This window comes from Somniosus microcephalus, chromosome 17, assembly GCF_052327205.1.
Source record: "Somniosus microcephalus isolate GS21.2 chromosome 17, FLI_Smic_1.0, whole genome shotgun sequence".
In the NCBI taxonomy this organism is placed as follows: domain Eukaryota; kingdom Metazoa; phylum Chordata; class Chondrichthyes; order Squaliformes; family Somniosidae; genus Somniosus; species Somniosus microcephalus.
This window is the reverse complement of record NC_141003.1, coordinates 73,692,445-73,711,286: the sequence shown is the minus strand read 5'-3', so window position 1 is coordinate 73,711,286 and position 18,842 is coordinate 73,692,445. Positions and strand designations below refer to the sequence as shown.

The 18,842-nt window shown below is 46.6% G+C and overlaps 1 protein-coding gene across 6 annotated transcripts in view; it reads right to left on the bottom strand.

Moving 5' to 3' along the window:
- plxna4 (plexin A4) overlaps positions 1 to 18,842 on the bottom strand; it is a 691,435-nt gene that overhangs the window by 20,406 nt on the left and 652,187 nt on the right. For all 6 annotated transcript variants that reach the window (XM_086010677.1, XM_086010680.1, XM_086010678.1 and 3 more), the window contains exons 26-29: positions 16,044 to 16,147; positions 10,878 to 10,977; positions 9,996 to 10,186; positions 1,210 to 1,379 (exon numbers count right to left, since the gene is read on the bottom strand). In XM_086010677.1, the coding sequence (XP_085866803.1) occupies positions 1,210 to 1,379; positions 9,996 to 10,186; positions 10,878 to 10,977; positions 16,044 to 16,147 (565 nt within the window). The remainder of the gene's footprint in view (positions 1 to 1,209; positions 1,380 to 9,995; positions 10,187 to 10,877; positions 10,978 to 16,043; positions 16,148 to 18,842) is intronic.

The window sequence follows — 18,842 nt, the reverse complement described above, 5'->3', positions numbered from 1 at the left end:
AGGGCCACTTCCTTAAATACCCTAGGATGTAGATTATCAGGCCCTGGGGATTTATCGGCCCTCAATCCCATCAGTTTCCCTAACACCATTTCCCTACAAATACTGATTTCTATCAGTTCCTCCCTTTCATTGGACCCTATGTTCCCCAACATCTTTGGGAGGTTATTTGTGTCCTCCTTTGTGAAGACAGAACCAAAGTATGTATTTAATTGGTCTTCCATTTCTTTGTTCCCCATTATAAATTCCGCTGATTCTGACTGCAAGGGACCTACGCTTGACTTCACCAATCTTTTTCTCTTCACATATCTATAAAAGCTTTTACAGTCAGTTTTTATGTTCCCTGAAAGCTTACTCTCATACTCTATTTTCCCCCTCTTAATTAATCCCTTTGTCCTCCTTTGTTGAATCCTAAACTGCTCCCAATCCTCAGGTTTACTGCTTTTTCTGGCCAATTTCTATGTCCTCTCCTTGGATCTTATGCTATCCCTAATTTCCCTTGTTAACCACGGTTGAGTCACCTTTTTTGTTTTATTTTTATGCAAAACTGGGATGAACAAATTCTGTAGTTCATCCATGCGATCTTTGAATGTTTGCCATTGCCCATCCACCGTCAACCCTTTGAGTGACATTCCCCAATCAATCCTACCCAACTCGCACCTCATACCATCGTAGTCTCCTTTATTTAAATTCAGGACCCTAGTCTCTGAGTCAACTATTTCACTCTCCATCTTAATGAAGTATTCTATCATATTATGATCGCTCTGACCCAAGGGGCCTTGCACAACAAGATTGCTAATTAATCCTTTCTCATTACATAATACCCAGTCTAAGATGGCCTGATCTCTAGTTGGTTCCTCGACATATTGGTCCAGGAAACCATCCCGTATACACTCCAGGAATTCCTCCTCCACAGTATTGTTACTAATTTGGTTAGTCCAATCTATATGTAGATTAACGTCACCCATGATAACTGCTGTGCCCTTATTGCACGCTTCTCTAATTTCCCATTTAATGCCATCCCCGACCTCCACATTACTGTTTGCACACCAGTCAACTCTAATAAATCCATACCTGGTCTGAGCAGGCTTCTGGAACAGCCATAGAATCCCAACGTGATGTGAATTCTATCCATTTACACATGCTGGCAAGGCCCAGTCATTGACCCCCTCTGCTCACCTTGCTCAAGGTCCCTTTCCTCTCAGTACTCACCAGTTGCTCTTCCAGGTGTGCCTGACGTGAGGGTCGTGGATCTGGTGCTTGTCCGCCTGCTCGTCCAGGAAATCGAACATGTACTTGATGGCGAGGGGCAGTGCGCTCCCTCGGTGAGCCGTGCTGAAGATCGTCTCAAAGAGATCATCCACGAACTTCTGCAGAGTACCCTGTGAAGAAGTGAAGAGAAGGAAGCTAAGTGGCGGTAATTAAAAACACCATGGAGTTATTAGTAGCTAGCTACACCGCTGATGATATTGAAAACCCCAGATTCTAAGCGGTGCTTGTCCAGTATTGCAATGCTTTAAGGTTGGAGCACTGACACACAAGTCTGTGCCAAACTCTTTACACTTTAAATCCTTATTGTTTTAGAAAACACATTTCAGCCTGAAAGTCCGCAGCTCCTTCCTGCCCATCCTGCCGTTACTCTGGCGGGAGCGTGCCAGAATGTGGGAAAAAGTAGGCCACATACCTGGATGCACATGGTCGCGGATTCTGCGGGGCCTTGTAAGGGGGGGTGGACAGAACCTCCAACCAAGGCCACCTGCGGAGACTCCCAACGCTGGAGTGCCCTCCTCCCCATCCCCTCAGTCGCCAGCTGCATCATCGGTAGAGCAGATGTCAGCCGTGGCTCAGGGGGTCGAACTCTCGCCTGAGTCACATGGTTGTGTGTTCAAATCCCACTCCAGAGACTTAAGCGCACAATCCAGGCTGACATTCCCCATGCAGTGCTGAGGCGCCGTCTTTCAGATGAGGCGTTAAGCCGAGGCCCCGTTTGCTCCCTCAGGTGGATGTAAAAATTCGCATGGCACTATTTTGAAGAAAAGCAGGGGTGTTCTCCCCCATGTCCTGGCCAATATTTATTCCTCAACCAACATCACTAAAACAAATGATCTGGTCATTATCACATTGCCGTTAGTGGGACCTTGCTGTGCGCAAATTGGCTGCCACGTTTCCCAACATTACAACAGTGACTACACTTCAAAAATCACTTCATTGGCTGTAAAGTGCTTTGGGACAGCCTGAGGTTGTGAAAGGCGCTGTAGAAATGCGAATTCTTTCTTCTTTCTAGAGGGAGTTTTACTCTGCACCTAGCCCGTGCCAAAACTGACAAGAGCAGTGCTTGATGCCGATTGCCCAGAATGTAAAAGTGTGCCAGTCCCTTGATAAGCACAAGAGTTTCGCCCTCAAATTGGTCGAACGAATTAAATTTTAATTCTTTGGAGAAAGAAAAAAGGCAGCCTTTCCGAGTAGGCCTCTGGCGCTCATGAAGCGACCGGTTAACGACGCATAAGTTCACTGTGGGGTTAACGCGTCAAGTCGAGCTGAGTGCCTGGTGCGCTGATAAAGATGAATAGCGTGGCTGCTCAAATGCAGCAAATTCTCATTCTGCTCAGAGACCGTGGAAGAATCGTGTTAGCTGACAATCATAATATTTCTAGCATGTCTGGGACTGGTGACAGCTTATCTTGGCATACAACAGAAAGGGAGAGAGAGGAGGGGGGGGAGCGTTGGGGGGGAAAAAAAGCACTCTCTCTACCTAGCAGCTGCTGAGGGTGGCAACAATATTAATGAAACTCTGACAGGCTTCATCTGTTCGACAGGCCCCAAGCATTGGTTTGCCTCAGATTTATTTTGGAAGAAAAATGTTATGCCAGTTACGAAAATGAGGTGACGCTTGCTTACAAATTTCAGGACATTAAACATGTCAAGAGGAATCAATTTTGCGTAAAAAATTGGTACTTGTAACCGACACTGATGGGTCCAACGTATAAGTTACCGACATAAACAGCAAGTCATTCTTAGTTATTGGGAGCAAAGGCCAAACAAGGTAAATTATATGCTTGTCAGGCAAAGATCTTTCCTAGCCTAAGGATTTCTGTACTTAAGGTGGATATGCGAGGATGGGTGTGTTTTATTGCTAACTACTCCCCCAGTGTACCTACATTAAAATATATAGTATGCGTAGAAATATATTCCTTTCTGGTTGAGAATAAACTTTGAATGTTCTCCTGCGACAGAGATCTGCCATGTTGAGTGCCTTTCCCTCCAACTCGCCCTCTGACGGCTAAGAGTGGCTCCATTGATTTCCACAAAGACTGGCCTGGGAGCCTATTCCCGAACTGACTACGTTAAGGGCGCTATGTAAATGCAAGTTGTTGTTGTTATTGGTGGTGGTGGTCCTGTTATAGGGCCCAAATCCACAATCATGTGACCTACAGAGGCGCGCGTGCCGTCAACTGAACCAAGCTGACATTAATGTCATAAAGAAACAGTTGCCTGGGGCCGGCCGCTAATCCCACACTCCTGCTCTCTTCTAATAGAACCCTGAATAGCGACATTGCATTTTCAAGTCTGCTGCCTCTGCGATCGCGAAGCTGCACTGTACTGGGAGTCGGATGAGGCACAGTGGGTGCAAACACAGATCAAGAGGATTTACATGGCAGGTCAAAGTTAATGGCTTTATATGGGCAATTAAACTAATGCCCCAATCATAGACATAATTGCTGTAATCAGGGAGGGTACTTCAGCTCTATTAATAGGATCATGCGATTGGTTGCCTGTTCACTGGCCCCGAGTGAATACACTGAGGTGGGTCTGTGCTCGGGATTAGCCGACAGTTTTTAACCTAGAAATACTCCCGGTACTGAACGGGGCTGCATGTGAACTTACGAATCCCGATTAACGCGGAGCTGGTGCAGCAACCAACGTTGCTGCTTGCGCCAGGATTCTCCAGAAAATGCAGCGAAAAATAGTCCGTTTGTGAATCTCGGCACCACAGCCTGTTTTTAATCGTAAACTTCCAGCAACTCGAGTGTAAAACAGGAACGGCAGCGGGAGGTGGCCGGATGCCCCGTTCGCCTCACCGCGCCGCCGCAGTCCCCACTTGGGCGGTAGCGCGGTGCCGTGAATGGGCCCACGACTGAGGGTGCCAATAACCACCAAAACAGGAGAGGGGTTTCACCACCACAAGTGGCTCCACGCCTGCTGGCATCGGAGGCTCAGCTCATCAACTTTTATGGTCACCTACCACAGGCTGTGCTTTTCTTCTTGCTATTCTTTGTCTGTTTCTATCTCTTTCTTACTTTCTCTCTATATATCTGACCATCTGTTTCTCCTCCTCTTTCTGTCTCTCTCTCTGCATCTCCCTCCCTTGGTGTGTCTCTATCTCTCTCTATCTATCTATCACTATCTCCCTCACTGTCTCTCTCTATCTGTTTCCCTCCATCTCTCTATATATATTTCCTTCTCTCTCACTCTGTGCTCTACTGCTATTGGCCCAGAAATTCGGGCCTCCACGGGTGAGTACGCACGGGGTACTCACACGTAGTCCCAACAAAAGTGCCGGTTTTGTGCATGCACTGCGCATGCGCGGGAAACCGGCACTTCCGTTCCCCTGAAAGAAGGGGTTCACAGGTCGAATGCGTGAGAGGCAGCGCGTGCGCATCGAACTTATGTTTTTTTTTTGCAGGTTTCTCCGGGAGGGTAAGTCTCCAGCAGTTACACTTTTAAAAAGCAGGCGCAAGGCCTGCTTTTAACAAGGTAAGTGGTGAATTAATTAAAATTAAAACATTTTTTCCACATGTTTATTATTTTTAAATACTTTAAAGAAAGGTAAGTTTATTTTTAGCCCCGTTAGACAATGTAATTAATTTTTTCAAAAATTTAAATTATTGTTTAAAATAGTTATTTCATGTAATTTATAGTTATTTTAAAAATGTGATTTAAAAAAAAATTTATTTGAAGTTTTAGTGATGTTTTGGGGCTTATAGTATTTATAGGTTTGACAGCTCTTCCTGTCAAACTTATGAATGAAGCATTCCCTGCTACCATTGGCTCTCCATGGCCCACGTGATCCCAGGGGACGCACTGAACTAACTGCGCCCCTGGGATACGCAAGCACTGCGCGCCGGCAGTTGGAGGAGGCCCAGGATCGGAATTCCACGCGGACCCACAGCTCAACGGCCGGCGCGCTAGATAAGTGCAGGTCGGGGGCTTACACCCGCGGGAAGCCTCCGACCCGAATTTCTGGGCCTAACTGACTCTTTTCCTAATATAATCTATTTTACCTACTCTAACCCTTGTTTGACCAATTTCTTTGTGTCGGAGTGTGAGTACTTGAGTGTGAGTGTATGTTAGTGAGTGTATCTATTTGAATATGCATGTGTGTGTGAGTGTGTTTATGTGAGTGTGAATGTATGATTATAAGTATGAGTGTGCTTGAGTGTGTGTTTGAGTGCAAGTGTGCTTGTGCATGAGTGTGTGTGTGTTTGAGAGTGTGTATGCCCGTGTGAGTGTGACAGAGTGTGAGTGTGTGTATGTGAGTGAGTATGCGAATGTGCATTTAAGTGTGCATGTGTGCATAAGTGAGTGTGTGAGTGAGTGAGGTGTGTGAGTGTGCGAGTGAGTGTGTGTGAGTAGTGTGTGTGTGGGAGTGAGTGATTGTGAGTGCGTGTGTGAAAGTGAGAGTGAGAGTATGTGAGTAGTGTGTGAGTGAATGTGTGTGTGTGTATGTGAGTATGCGAATGTGCGTTTAAGTGTGCATGTGTGCATAAGTGAGTGTGTGAGTGAGTGAGGTGTGTGAGTAAGTGTGTGTGAGTAGTGTGTGTGTGGGAGTGAGTGATTGTGAGTATGTGTGTGAGAGTGAGAGTATGTGAGTAGTGTGTGAGTGTGTGTGTGTGTGTGTGTGTGTGTGTGTGTGTGTGTAAGTGTGAGTGTGTTTTCGAGTGTATGTTTGAGTGTGAATGAATGTGAGTGTGTGTGTGAGTGCGTAGATATCAGCTGTGATCCTCCCATTAAAGAATAGTCTGTTGACATTCACCGTCTGGGCCCAATGTGGAGGTGGTATGGGATTGGCCTGTGCCTGTGGTACTGTACTCCAGCAGGATTCAGTACCTTGGGGGGCTGGATTTCAGAAGAAAATGGTATTAAAGGATATTTTCTACCTTTCTGCTTTCTTGGGGATGTGCCGCTATTATCCATTGTCCTCCAGAGAGCCAGCAGGGAGCCCATTCCCCATCCTCTGCCGATTCCACCAGGAGGTGCACTGGGGCCACCCGGGGTGGTCCTCCATCCTCACGGCAAAGCGCCTGGCACTTGGCTCCCCCGCCTCCTCACACAACGGCACAGCCGCGACCAGACCCCTAGGCACCCGGCCAACCGCAGGGGTGTCACCGTCTCCCGGCATCCCATGGTGCCACGTCCAGCACACTGCCACATTCCCCCAGAGATTCCCACTGAAAAGGGGAAAATTCCCTCCAGGTGCCGTGTTTTGGGAATTTTGCCGCAAATGGTGAACAGAAGGAATCTGTACTTCTTCATTAACTTGTAAGTAAAATAGATTGAGCGCCACAAAAATCAACTGGGCAGATCTCCGGCAAACAAGGTGGGAGATGATTCCTCCCGAGTTCGAATTGCCACGCTTCATTTAACAGAAGGTATTTAACACACCTGGCTTTCTCCATGACAAGATGAATATGCATCAACTCCACCCTCTCCACACAATTAAAACAATCTTTAATATACAGATGGGAATAGTTTATCAGATGTCCTGTCCAGCACACGTTTAAAATAGGGCTGTTAAGAGCATCATTTAAATGTCGCACAAGAAGAATTTTTGATTTGCTCAGGAAGATGCCTGTTTATAGATTTAATTCCCTTTTTCCTGGACCAAAGTTACAGAAAAATGATTAATTTTAGCGTTTGCGGCTTGAAATCTGTGGATTTTCCCACAGACAAAAAAGGAAAGAGCATTTGTTTCTTTCCCGAGAAGCGTAGAGGTTTAGAGCACGTTCAGTCCATCGTGCCTGGCCTATGCTGGCTTTTTGCTCGACCAATCCAAAACTAATCCCACTGCCTTGCTCTCTCCTCCTGGCCCTGTGTCTTCCCCTGCTTCAAATATCGATTCAATTTTCCTTTCAAAAGGAAAAAACTTGTCTTTCCGAGACAGGTTAAATTGATGACTTCTCGTCGCTGACTCCCCAACCAGAAGAAATACTCTCTCTCTCTATTCACCCTATCACTAGCCTTCATAATTTAAAAAACCCGGATTTAATTGCCTGTAACCATTTACTTCCCCTTGTAATTGTTTGTCTTACTCTATCTTTGTTTTCCATTTATTCTGCCTATCTCTCTCTCTCGGTGACAAACAAGGCTGGTTGGAGGCCAGTATTGGGGGGGAAGGCCTGGGTTATGTGGGGAGGATGGATAGAGTGCACAGGGCTGTGGTAGGGGGGAGAGGGGGATCGGGCTGATTTCCGGAATGGAGTAGACCAATGTTCCCCCTAATTTTTTTGGGGGGTGCGCGGCCCCTTTAAGGGATGGCGTGGCCCATTCACAGTTTCACGCATGCGCGGAACGGAACACTGACAAAGCCCCGGGACTGGCAAACAGCAGCTTATAGGGAACGTTGGAGTATACACGTCTGGGATGTGTGGAAGGAGGGAACAGGCAGAGCTGAGGTCTAGGAGAATGGGAAGGAGACAGCTCTGGGAGGGAGCAGACCATCTCATTCTAACTTTACCTCCCCAGGGGCGACAAGAGCCAAAGCAGGAAAGGACTGGGAGGAACCTGGGGCTGCAGTCAGGAAGGAGTGAGGAGGTCCAGAGCCAGGGACACCGTCAGCTGGGAAGGAGCAGTGAAATTTGGGAGCTGGAATGGCTGCGGGGAGACCAGGACTCGGGGTTGGGACTGAAATGGAGAGAGCCATGTTTGAGATGGAGGGAGCCAGGTCCAGAGGTGGAGGTGAAATGGAGAGAGCCTGATGGCTTGGAGGGAGCCGAGAGGCCAAGGCTGAAGACGGGGTTGAACTAGAGGGAGCCACATGGCTGGGCAGGGCTGAGATGGCGGGAGGTGAACATCAGGCAGGAGGGCAAGATGCCACATTGACTGGTTACTAAATCCTGCATTTGATTGGTTGCTGCTAAGCACCGAACAATGGGCTCTCGGAAAAAGGGATGGGCAAGAGGAGGTGGTCTGCAGAGAGGCACTGGCTTTTAAATTATATAGATAGATTCTTTCCAGTTTTCTTTCTGGCTGGAGAGATGATAACATTAATGGCCGTGCTACTTGAACCAGCAGACTCGGGCAGCAAGCTATTTTATAAGAGTCAGACCAGGAAGCTCTGGGTTGAACGTGTTTCTGTTGTCCCCATGAGTTGGTTGTGAAATGAGTTTGTTCGGTGTTAAATTGGTTCCTATTGGGCCTTCACCAGAGGACTGTTACAAAAATTGGAGATATCCTTTGGAAAGACCATCAGAATGACTGGTGTGAGATTGGAAACACTTCACGCTGTTGCTTGTCTACATTCCAACAGTCACTGCATTTCAAAGCAATGTGAGGAGCATTGAGGTGTTTCTGAAGTAGATGCTCTGGACATGCTGCTCTTTCCTTTATTCTCACAGGAAATTCTGCATAAATTTCGATCCCTACAGGAAATACTCAACTCTTCCCCCCACCCTTACATCTCTACTGCTCCAGCCTGGACTCCATGTTCAACATCCCCAGTGCCCTCCTCTGCTCCCATCAGCACAGGCGCTGTGGAGTCCCATGGAAAACTCGATTAGCTCAGTCTGCATCTATCCCAATACCAATCCCAACCAAACATTTATCCAGCTCTTTTGTTGAAGGAGGTTACCACACGGAATGCAGCGGTTCAAGAAGGCGGCTCACCACCACCTTCTCGAGGACAGTTAGGGATGGGCAATAAATGCTGGCCTTGCCAGTGACACCCACATCCCGTGAATGAATTTTTAAAAAATTAATCAATTCATCGTCAAGTGCTTTTGCTGGGTGTCTTTATCCACTGTCCTGTGGGGAGGTCGTTTATAAGAGGATATGAAAGGACATTAGGATCAATTTTGTGAAACCTTGCTCCCAGCGGGAATGCTTCGCTCAATGGCAGATTGGGAAATCACAGGTAGGCTTTGTTATAAAGCTCATCATTCATCAAGAAACTACTCGTGAAATAACGCTGGACGGCCAGCTGGTGGCGCCGTCCAAGGAGTATAAATACTCAGGCGACAGCCCCAGCTTTCCAGGGACATTTTGTAAGACAAGGAACTAGTGAAGTACAACTAGACCTCCATGTTCTGAAACAAGTTGATTAAAGCCTTGCTTTATGCTCAAACCAAGTGCGTAGTGAGTTTTATTATGTCAGGCTTTAATGGACATCGGAGCACATCTGCGGTTTCTCAATGAAGCCTCAGCCATGTTGCCAGTGGGCGAGCCTTCCCTGCTGGGAGCACGATTTTGTAAAATCATCAACAACTTGCTTTTTTATAGCGCCTTTAATGTTGTAAAACATCCCAAGGCGCTTCAGAGGAGCGTAATCAGACAAAATTTGGCACTGAGCCACAAAATGAGATATTAGGACAGGTGACCAAATGCTTGGGCAAAGAGGTAGGTTTTAAGGAGCATCTTAAAGGAGGAAAGAGAAGTAGAGAGGAGGAAAGAGAAGTAGAGAGGAGGAAAGAGAAGTAGAGAGGCAGAGAGGTTTAGGGAGGGAATAGCAGAGCTTAGGGCCTAGACAACTGAAGACACGGCCGCCAATGGTGGAGCAATGAAAATCGGGGATTCGCAAGAGGCCCTATTGTCTCTTTTACGGTAGCCCCTCCAACCACCCGAGATGTGGCTTTCCAGTAAGAGTTCTCCAACTAGAATAGAAGGGTAAATCTTGCGAGGCGAAGCTCACAGCAAGGAGCCTCCCTCGGCAGAGGCTTGGATTGATGAATCAGGTCAGCACATCCGATTCACGCCGCTCCCAATTTTCCAGTCGTTAATATTACCTTTGTAGCAAGTAGCCGGGTCAGGTAGATCTCCGACACCATCTTGCTGCCCCGATCACCCTCCTTTTGGTCTCCGTGTTCATGGTTCTTGACCAGGTGCCAGACCTTGACACCGGTCTCCAGGTCAGGAGTGATCATGGGAGTGCGGGAGCGCAGGCTGTCAGGGCTGCCCGTATACCGGATCATGGTTTCTGTAAGAAAGAAAAGCAGATTTGCATTTATATAGCGCCTTTCATGACCTCAGGAGGTTCGAGCTCTGTAAAAACGCCAAGCTTACTGGGTAAAGGTAATTGCTCTGAAGGGGAGCAGAAGAGGACAATTTTCTTCAGGGCAGGATCAGACACAGGTGTTATGTTCTCACAGTCAAATATCCTGCTGACAGTCACTAAGGCCAGACTTGAGGTATGGACACTGGAGCAAGGTATTAGGAAGGCTATCTCTGCCCATGGAACCATTACCTCAGTAAGTCACCATCTCCAGGGAAGGAGGGTGAAAATCAGAGAGAAAGTGTAGATGCATTTAAGGGGAAGCTAGATCGATACATGAGGGAGAAAGGAATAGAAGGATATGCTGGTAGGGTGAGATGAAGAGGGGTGGGAGGAGGCTCGTGTGGAGCATAAACAACGGCATTGTCCTGATGGGCCGAATGGCCCATTTCTGTGCTGTAGATTCGGTGTGTTAATCAGCATTCCGCTGCCTACCTCTGCTGTCCCAGTTCCAAAAATGCCCTGGCACTGAGTCTCCTCGTGATATCGCGAGCGGTGCAACACCAGCGACCCGGAGGGTGACGTGGACGTGTGGGGGAGGATGGTGGAAGCGCGAGGGGGGCTTTTGGAGAGTTCCTGTGAAAGGAGAGAAGGGGCGGGAAAAAGTAGGACTCACCGTATTTGCTGGCTGAGGTTCGAGAGACGGTTGAATTATTGACAGCATTGTAGGCTGTTGTTTGTTTGGGCACCAGGGCAACCACTGAGCCATCTGTCACCTGCAGAGAATTGTTTTATTGGAGACAAAAAAAAATACATGGAAAACTCATTAAGCAACTCGAAGACTTTGCTTTTTAAAAAAAATTATACAGCAAATAATGGATATCTGGGAGTAATTACCAGTCAACGCCCTAATCAAGGGGATTCAGACGGTTTGCACAGAAGCAACGGAGACCCAAGTAAGGATTACTGTCAAGGATTCGGAAGTTTTTGCCCAGTTTGTTCTTCCTTAACATTATTTGGCACAACAGCCTGAGGCAGCCTGAGACAACAAGGACATATGTCTCATAACATTTGCCCTGGCGGTTGCTTACTGGAAAGACTAGAAATTATTCTGTAAGAGACAACAGATTTCCTACTCCCTCATACAATGCTCCATCAGCTCTGCTTCATTAAGGGGTGCGCTATTTCTGGACTTGAGTTCAGCCTGCCTGGGACAGAGTTCCAAGTGATAATGAGAGGAAGTTCCAGAGACTCACTGGTATTCGGGTCACCGCTCATCTTTCAAGATGAGGGTGGTGCCATCAGCAAGGAGAAGATCATCACGTGCAATGATAGCCACAAGACCATTGCTGAAGACCCAAGTTAGAGTTGAATGACGCGCACTTCCCTCAGGGACCCCTGTGGGGGCGTTGCAGCGGGAAGACAAACGCACATTTTATCATGAGCTGGCATTTGGATCCTCCCAGAAACTCGTGCAGCCAGGTGGCCAGATATTTCAACAAGATGACAGCTTTTCAGTGAGACTGGGAAGCCACACTCTGCTGCGAGAATCCACAGCAATTCAAATAAATATTTTAGTCAACACAAGTAGATAGAGTGTTAAAGACAAGATAGGTCGTTAACGGATAGGTTGGGTGAAAACACTATTTGGTGGGAGGGGGGCGTGGGGAAGAGAAAAATAGTGCATATCCACCGTGCTGAAATCAAGACTCATCATTCAGTCTCCTGCTCCCACTCATTCTCGCTCAGGACCTCAGCTGTGGCTCAGTGGGTAGCACACTCGCCTCTGAGTCAGAAGGTTGTGGGTTCAAGTCCCACTCCCAGGACTTGAGCACATAAAGCTAGGATGACACTCCAGTGCAATGCTGAGGGAGTGCTGCACTGTTGGAGGTGCCGTCTTTCGGATGAGACGTTAAACCGAGGTCCCATCTGCTCTCTCAGGTGGATGTAAAAGATCCCACGGTACTATTTAGAAGAGTAAGGGAGTTATCCCCGGTATCCTGACCAATATTTATCCCTCAATCAACATAACAAAAACAGATTATCTGGTCATTATCACATTGCTGTTTGTGGGAGCTTGCTGTGCGCAAATTGGCTGCCACGTTTCCCATATTACAACAGTGACTACACTCCGAAAGTACTTCATTGGCTGTAAAGCACTTTGAGACGTCCGGTGGTCGTGAAAGGCGCTATATAAATGCAAGTCTGCCTTTCTTTCTTTCAATACTGTGGATCTCCCTGCCTTCTCTTTCCCCTCCTACACGCCTGGCGTCACCTAACCATGACTCCTTTAATTTATCTCATGTTTTCTTCTATTTCATTTTGGTGGTGTCCTGAACTTTACCCTTTCACCTAGACCTCTCTGTTTATAAAACAAAGATGAGAATTCTTCACAAATTTCCAGAGCAGGTCAAATTGGCTCTGGAATCAGTAATCTAGATCAGCAAAGCATGTGTTGTGTAGTAACTCAAAGCACTGAATGTATACAGGGAACCCGCACCAGATAAGGTCACATTCTACCATCAATAACAAAAACGGCCAAAGCGCATTTAGTCAAGAGTTGCGTGGTAGTCTTGCACCACTTCCGATGCAGTGTAAAGGTTCATATGGAGCACAATGAAACACCTGGGAACTTGTTAAATTTTAATGTTTTTGATCTCAGTAAAGAGCCGATTGTCCCATCGCCTTTCTCCTGACATTAGAATTTAACCGGCATTCGTCTGGTAGTGAGCAGAGCTTTATACGAGGTACAGAAAGCTCCATTCTGCTTGGACAGAGAACTGACGTGGGGCTGGTAGTGTTATTCGGGTCTCCCCACCCCATATCCCACTATACAGGTACTGCTCTGAGACTAGCACCCAGGTACTGTATAACAATATCCTTCATCTAACATTTCTCCTTGGAGCTGAGAAGGTTAAGAGGAGATTTGATAGAGGTGTTCAAAATCATGAAGAGTTTTGATAGAGTAAACAAGGAGAAACTGTTTCCAGTGCCAAAGGGTCCATAACTAGAAGACACAGATTTATGGTGATTGGCAAAAGAACCAGAGGCGACATGAGGAAAAGCTTTTTTACACAGTGAGTTGTTATGCTCAGGAATGCGCTGCCTCAAAGGGTGATGGAAGCAGATTCAATAATAACATTCAAAAGGGAATTGTATAAATACTTGGATTAAATTGTTTTTACGGGGCTATGGGGAAAGAGCGGGGGAGTGGGACTAATCGGATAGCTCTTTCAAAGAGCCGGCACAGGCACGATGGGCCGAATGACCTCCTTCTGTGCCTCATCGTTCTATGATTCTATGAACATGGATAGTTGGGCAAAAATGCTTTAGGATGTTTAACAGGAGGCTATCAATGTTGATGTAAGCAGCATTGGACTAGTCAGCACAGACACAGAAGCAATGAGACACACTCGTGAATCTACTGGAATGCTCTGGGGAGGGTAACTCAGCGACTGTAATTTACAGAGAGGATTACAGGCACTGATCCAATATTGGGATTCAGATGATGTATAAACAACTCAAACATTACTCTCTCAGTTTATAGCAATGGCTGGATTAGAACATGTTACAGCCTCCTTCCGTGCTGTAACTTTCTATGATTCTATGTAATCAACTCGCGCCAACCTTCATGAGATCCTATCTATCGCCCTCTCTCTCTCATATATATATATATATATATAGATATACATATCAAATCCTGTTTGTCATGCCTATTGTCTGTTGCCATAATTTAGTCATACTTTTGCGGCATTGGCAATGCTTAGATGCAACACCTGAAGTGTTAAAGGTAATGCCCATTTCTATTACATTTCATTGGTAACACTGCTATTCAGTCCTCCAACCACCGATGGTGCTGTGGCACTGGGTAGCTCAGGTCCACCTGCCATTTTGGCTTGTTGCACCAAACATAGCTAAAAGAGTAACCATGAGGAAAGACCGTGGAAGATTTGCTAGGATTATATTGAACGTCTTGCATATATTGTGCACTGCCTGCGTCATAGTTATTTCCTACAACACTTTTCACATCACACTTTATTGATAACATAGAATTACATAGAATTTACAGCACAGAAAAGGGCCATTCGGCCCAACTGGCTGGTGGTTATGCTCCACACTAACCTCCTCCCACCCTATTTCATCTAACCCTATCTGAACATCCTTCTATTCCTTTCTCCTTAGTGTACTTATCCAGCTTCCCCTTAAATGCATTTGTGCTATTCGCCTCAACTACTCCCTGTGGTAGCGAGTTCTACATTCTCTCCACTCTCTGGGTAAAGAAGTTTCTCCTGAATTATTTATTGGATGTATTAGTGACTATCTTAAAACCCCTATTGTCATAAAGCAGTGAATTCACTAACTCAATCATGCACAATGTCACAAGAGACAGGTTATTTAATAGTTAAATTTAATTATTGTAACATGGCACTACCTCTGGCAAGGGAGGGTGACTGACTGCAGGAGGAAAAACTAGCAGGGTGAAATTTCTCAGGATTTGGGCTGGTAAGTCAGTGTTTATTACCTATCCCTAGTTTCCCTGAGAAGGTGGTGGTGGGCCTTCTCCTGAAACATTACAGTCCTTGTGTTGACAGTGTTGGGTCAAAATCCTGGAATTCTCTACCTAACGATGATGAAGGAACATGTCTAAGTCAGGATGGTGCGTGACTTGGAGGGGAACTTGGAGGTGGTGATGTTCCCATGATCTTGCATTCTGCGCAATGGTTGGATCATAAATTTTTATGTTATCATTTGTGCTCATTGAGGGGAGGGCATCACTGTTGGGGAATGATATAGTTCCACTTTTGGCATCCAATGTCTTCATAAGGAACTCTCATATTAAGCACTGCACAGGCCATATGCAAAGTGAAGCTCTCTCTGCTCTGTTGCAACAACATGCCTTAACCTATCATCTGAAGTGTTACCTATTTGTGCCAAATTACAGGAAGTCTTAGTGCTGGGGTTGGGACTGCCCAAATGATTCATGCCCTGAGGTGGAAGACATGCCTCCCATTGGTCTAGTCTTGACGTAAAGCCAGACCTCAGGGATGGAGGGGCAGCAGGGTAGCCCACTGCACAACCCACACCGCCAGCACAAAGTATGAAATAAATCCGCCAAGTTTCAAGAGATGATAATAATAATAAACATGGACTTCAGCCAGCCCACCAGGTCCCATTGCTCATTCGGTACACTCACTGCGAGCAGAAATAAGTCAGCATTATTCATATCAACCCTTTGCACCTGGAGTCAAGTGTCTTATCTTTATTTAAATTGATTACATCCTGATAGAAAGCCTTGTGGACATGGCCATCAAGTTAAGCTTCATTCTTTATTTGCAGACCCTAGGCTGCTACAATCCAGGGAATTACATATATATGTATGCAGGCAAGCATTAATATCACTGATAGGTTTTAGTTTTCTATCATTTTCAATATAAGAGCCCCCTGTACTGCCAGAGTGCTAACAACCTCGGAGATTTTGACAGGATTTGTCAAGGATAACTTGCCCTCTCCAATGAAAGAATTAACTCCTGTCTTCATTATCTCATCTCCAATCCAATCAATTTCTAATCTGTTTTCCCTTCCCACCTCCATGCTGACAGTCAACACTGTGACATTTAATTTAACACCAGTGTGGTCCAAAGTCAAATCCCTAATTTAGCGGTTGATGGCTTATCTCCCAAATTATTTGCACATTAATGAAGAAAGGACGTTTCTATCAGAGGAAGGAATCTGCAATTCGCACAAGGCAGGCAACGAGCCCGAGCGAGCCAATTCTTTTTTTTTCTCTCTCAAAAAGGGGTGATTGACAGCTGACCCAGAAGAGCCATCTCCTCCGCCTCACCTGATAATGCGCCAGTGTGTTCAGCCTCTTCCAGTCGTTCTCTATTTTCGTGGTGACATCTTCGTCCTGCAGAATCACCCTGGCCATCCGGCCCTGTCGCCACTCTGTCAGGTGAAAGTTAACGGTCGCGGGCCCAATCAGGATGGTGCAGGAAGGGGGAGAGACAAGTAACAAACGAGAGAGAAAGTCAATGAAATCGCACAGTCTATTCTGCCTCACATCGTGGATCAATGGGGCTTCATTATCTAAAGAAAACAAGTACTTCATTCAATGGAGGAGGAAGTCACAACAACGCAAAGATAAGGAAGAAATCTCTTTCAGCTCAAAAGCTGCCTATAAATGGTTTCATTGACTCTGAAGAGAAGGTTGACCTTATTGTGTTTTCCTTTAGAGGTCGTCCAAGATGTATAATTTCTTTCCACAAGTGTGAAGGTTAGACGAAAACAGCAGTTAGTATCATCAGAAGCAGCTACATTGTTTATATGCGTGGGTTTTAACTTATTTTTCCCCCCTTATTCCAGCTTCACTGCCCCCCCCACCTCCCCCCCCCACCGAGCAGGTGGCTACTCGTACTGTGTCATGGTTCCGCGTTCACCCAGCATCTCGCCTAAATGGGCATTCTTCACGAGTCAGCCTAGACCATGGCTGTCGGCAAACTATATGACCACGCGTTCATCCTGGCGTTCAAATCCCTCCATGCCCTCGTCCCTCCCCATCTCTGTAACCTCCTCCAGCCCTATAACGTCCCAGATATCTGGGCTCCTCCAATTCTGGCCCCTTACCAATTTTAATCACTTCACCATTGGCGGCTGTGCCTTCAGCGGCCCAGGCCCTAAGCGCTGGAATTCCCTCCCTAAACTTCTCCGCCTCTCTACCGCTCTTTCCTCCTTTAAGACGCTCCTTAAAACCTACCTCTTTGACCAAGCTTTATGTAGCTCAGTCAAATTTTGTTTGATCAGCGCTCCTGTGACGCGCCTTGGGACGTTTTACTATGTTAAAGGAAAGGCGCTATAACGGCTGAGCCCAATCCATTCCCACCCAACGCCAACACACACGCACACACACTTTCCGGGCACGGTTACTACATTATCAGAAGCAGGAATTTGTCTCCTTCCTAGCCCAGGGGCATTGAGGCCAACTGTCTGCCCACTGAAATCGACTAAGTCAGTACAGACCAAGGACTGAAGCCAGGACCTGGCTGGGGTGTACAGCTCCCCTCCACACTAGGCAATGCATTTATCAGCTGAGCCCTTCAGGCAGCTCCTGAGTGGAGATTCTTCCAATCAGAAAGCAGGTGTCGAGTGTCTAACAAAGTTCGTGAACTTTCGAGTTTGGAATACTTTGGTGTTTCTTTCATTTCCCACTGGAAAGTTGCAGTGTTTTTTATTAGCTGGGCTGTTGCCTGTTGTTTTACACGTTTTACCTTTTCCAGCTGTTTCTCTGATAACTAGGTTACCAAAAAACATATCTATAAAATGGTGTCAGCTGTGGCTCAGTAAGTTGCACCCTCAAGTCAGAAGGTTGTGGGTTCAAGTCCCACTCCAGAGACTTGAGCAATATCTAGTTGACACTTCAGTGCAGCGCTGGTCCTGTTCGACCAGACTTGAAACAATTGGATTTTGCAGGCTGTATCTGTGTTTTTGTTATCAAAGCTAACCTCGTTTTTTTTATCAAATGAGAAAGTCTGGAGCTAGCAAAGGACAATTACCCATGAAAGCTGCTCCATCGAGAGTCCATGCCTGATTATCCCAACATGGAAAGCCAGTAGAGAAGGGTTTACCAGATAAGAGAGCTACGCCAAATTTAATGACTACACCTGTGCTTTCTTGACACACGGTGTCCCATCAGCTCTGGGGTCTGTTGATTTTTGGGGGGAGGGGCAAGGGGTGGAATGAGAGATGCCCATTTTGACAGGAAGAATTAAAAAGCATATTATCTAAATGGTGAGAGACTGCAGAGCTCTGAGATGCAGAGGGATCTGGGTGTCCTAGTGCATGAATCGCAAAAGGTTACTATGCAGGTACAGTAAGTAATTAGGAAAGCTAATAGAATGTTATCGTTTATTGCGAGGGGAATTGAATACAAAAGTATAGAGGTTATGCTTCAGTTATACAGGGCATTGGTGAGACCACATCTGGAGTACTGTGTACAGTATTGGTCTCCTTATTTAAGGAAGGATGTAAATGCATTGTGTAGTGTATGTACCTTTAAGGGGAGAACTACTTTTTACAGCTCCTGTATACTGTAGTACCGGCAGTGACCACACCTGTATATAAACCCTGAGTAGGGATCTGCACACTTAGTTTTAGAGTAACCCTCATCCAATAAACACCTGTTGATTGTTCCCTGCAGTCTCTTGTCTAAGTATTGAAGGACACACAACATCAAGATACACGGATCTAACATTGGCGACGACAAGATTCAAACCTACCTGCAACTCTGCATCACCTCCCAGGGATTCGCTCCTGGAGAACAGTGAAAGAAGAAGGACTTGAGCATCGCAGGGGAGGCTGTTGAGAGCTGGGCTTGGTTCTCCAGTCACGGTGGTCCAGCGAAACGGGCTGGCAACAGGTACGGCGCAGACCCTTCCCGGACAGCGGCGGCTAGAGCCGACCGACGGCACAGAAAAAGGCCAAGCAGCGTCGACGGGAGAAGAGAGAGGGTAGAGCGCACAGGGCGCAGCCGGTGTTCAGGACCGAGCGGCGTCGACGGGAGAAGAGAGAGGGTAGAGAGCACAGGGCGCAGCCGGTGTTCAGGACCGAGCAGCATCAACGAGAGAGAGCAGAGCGTAGCCGGTGT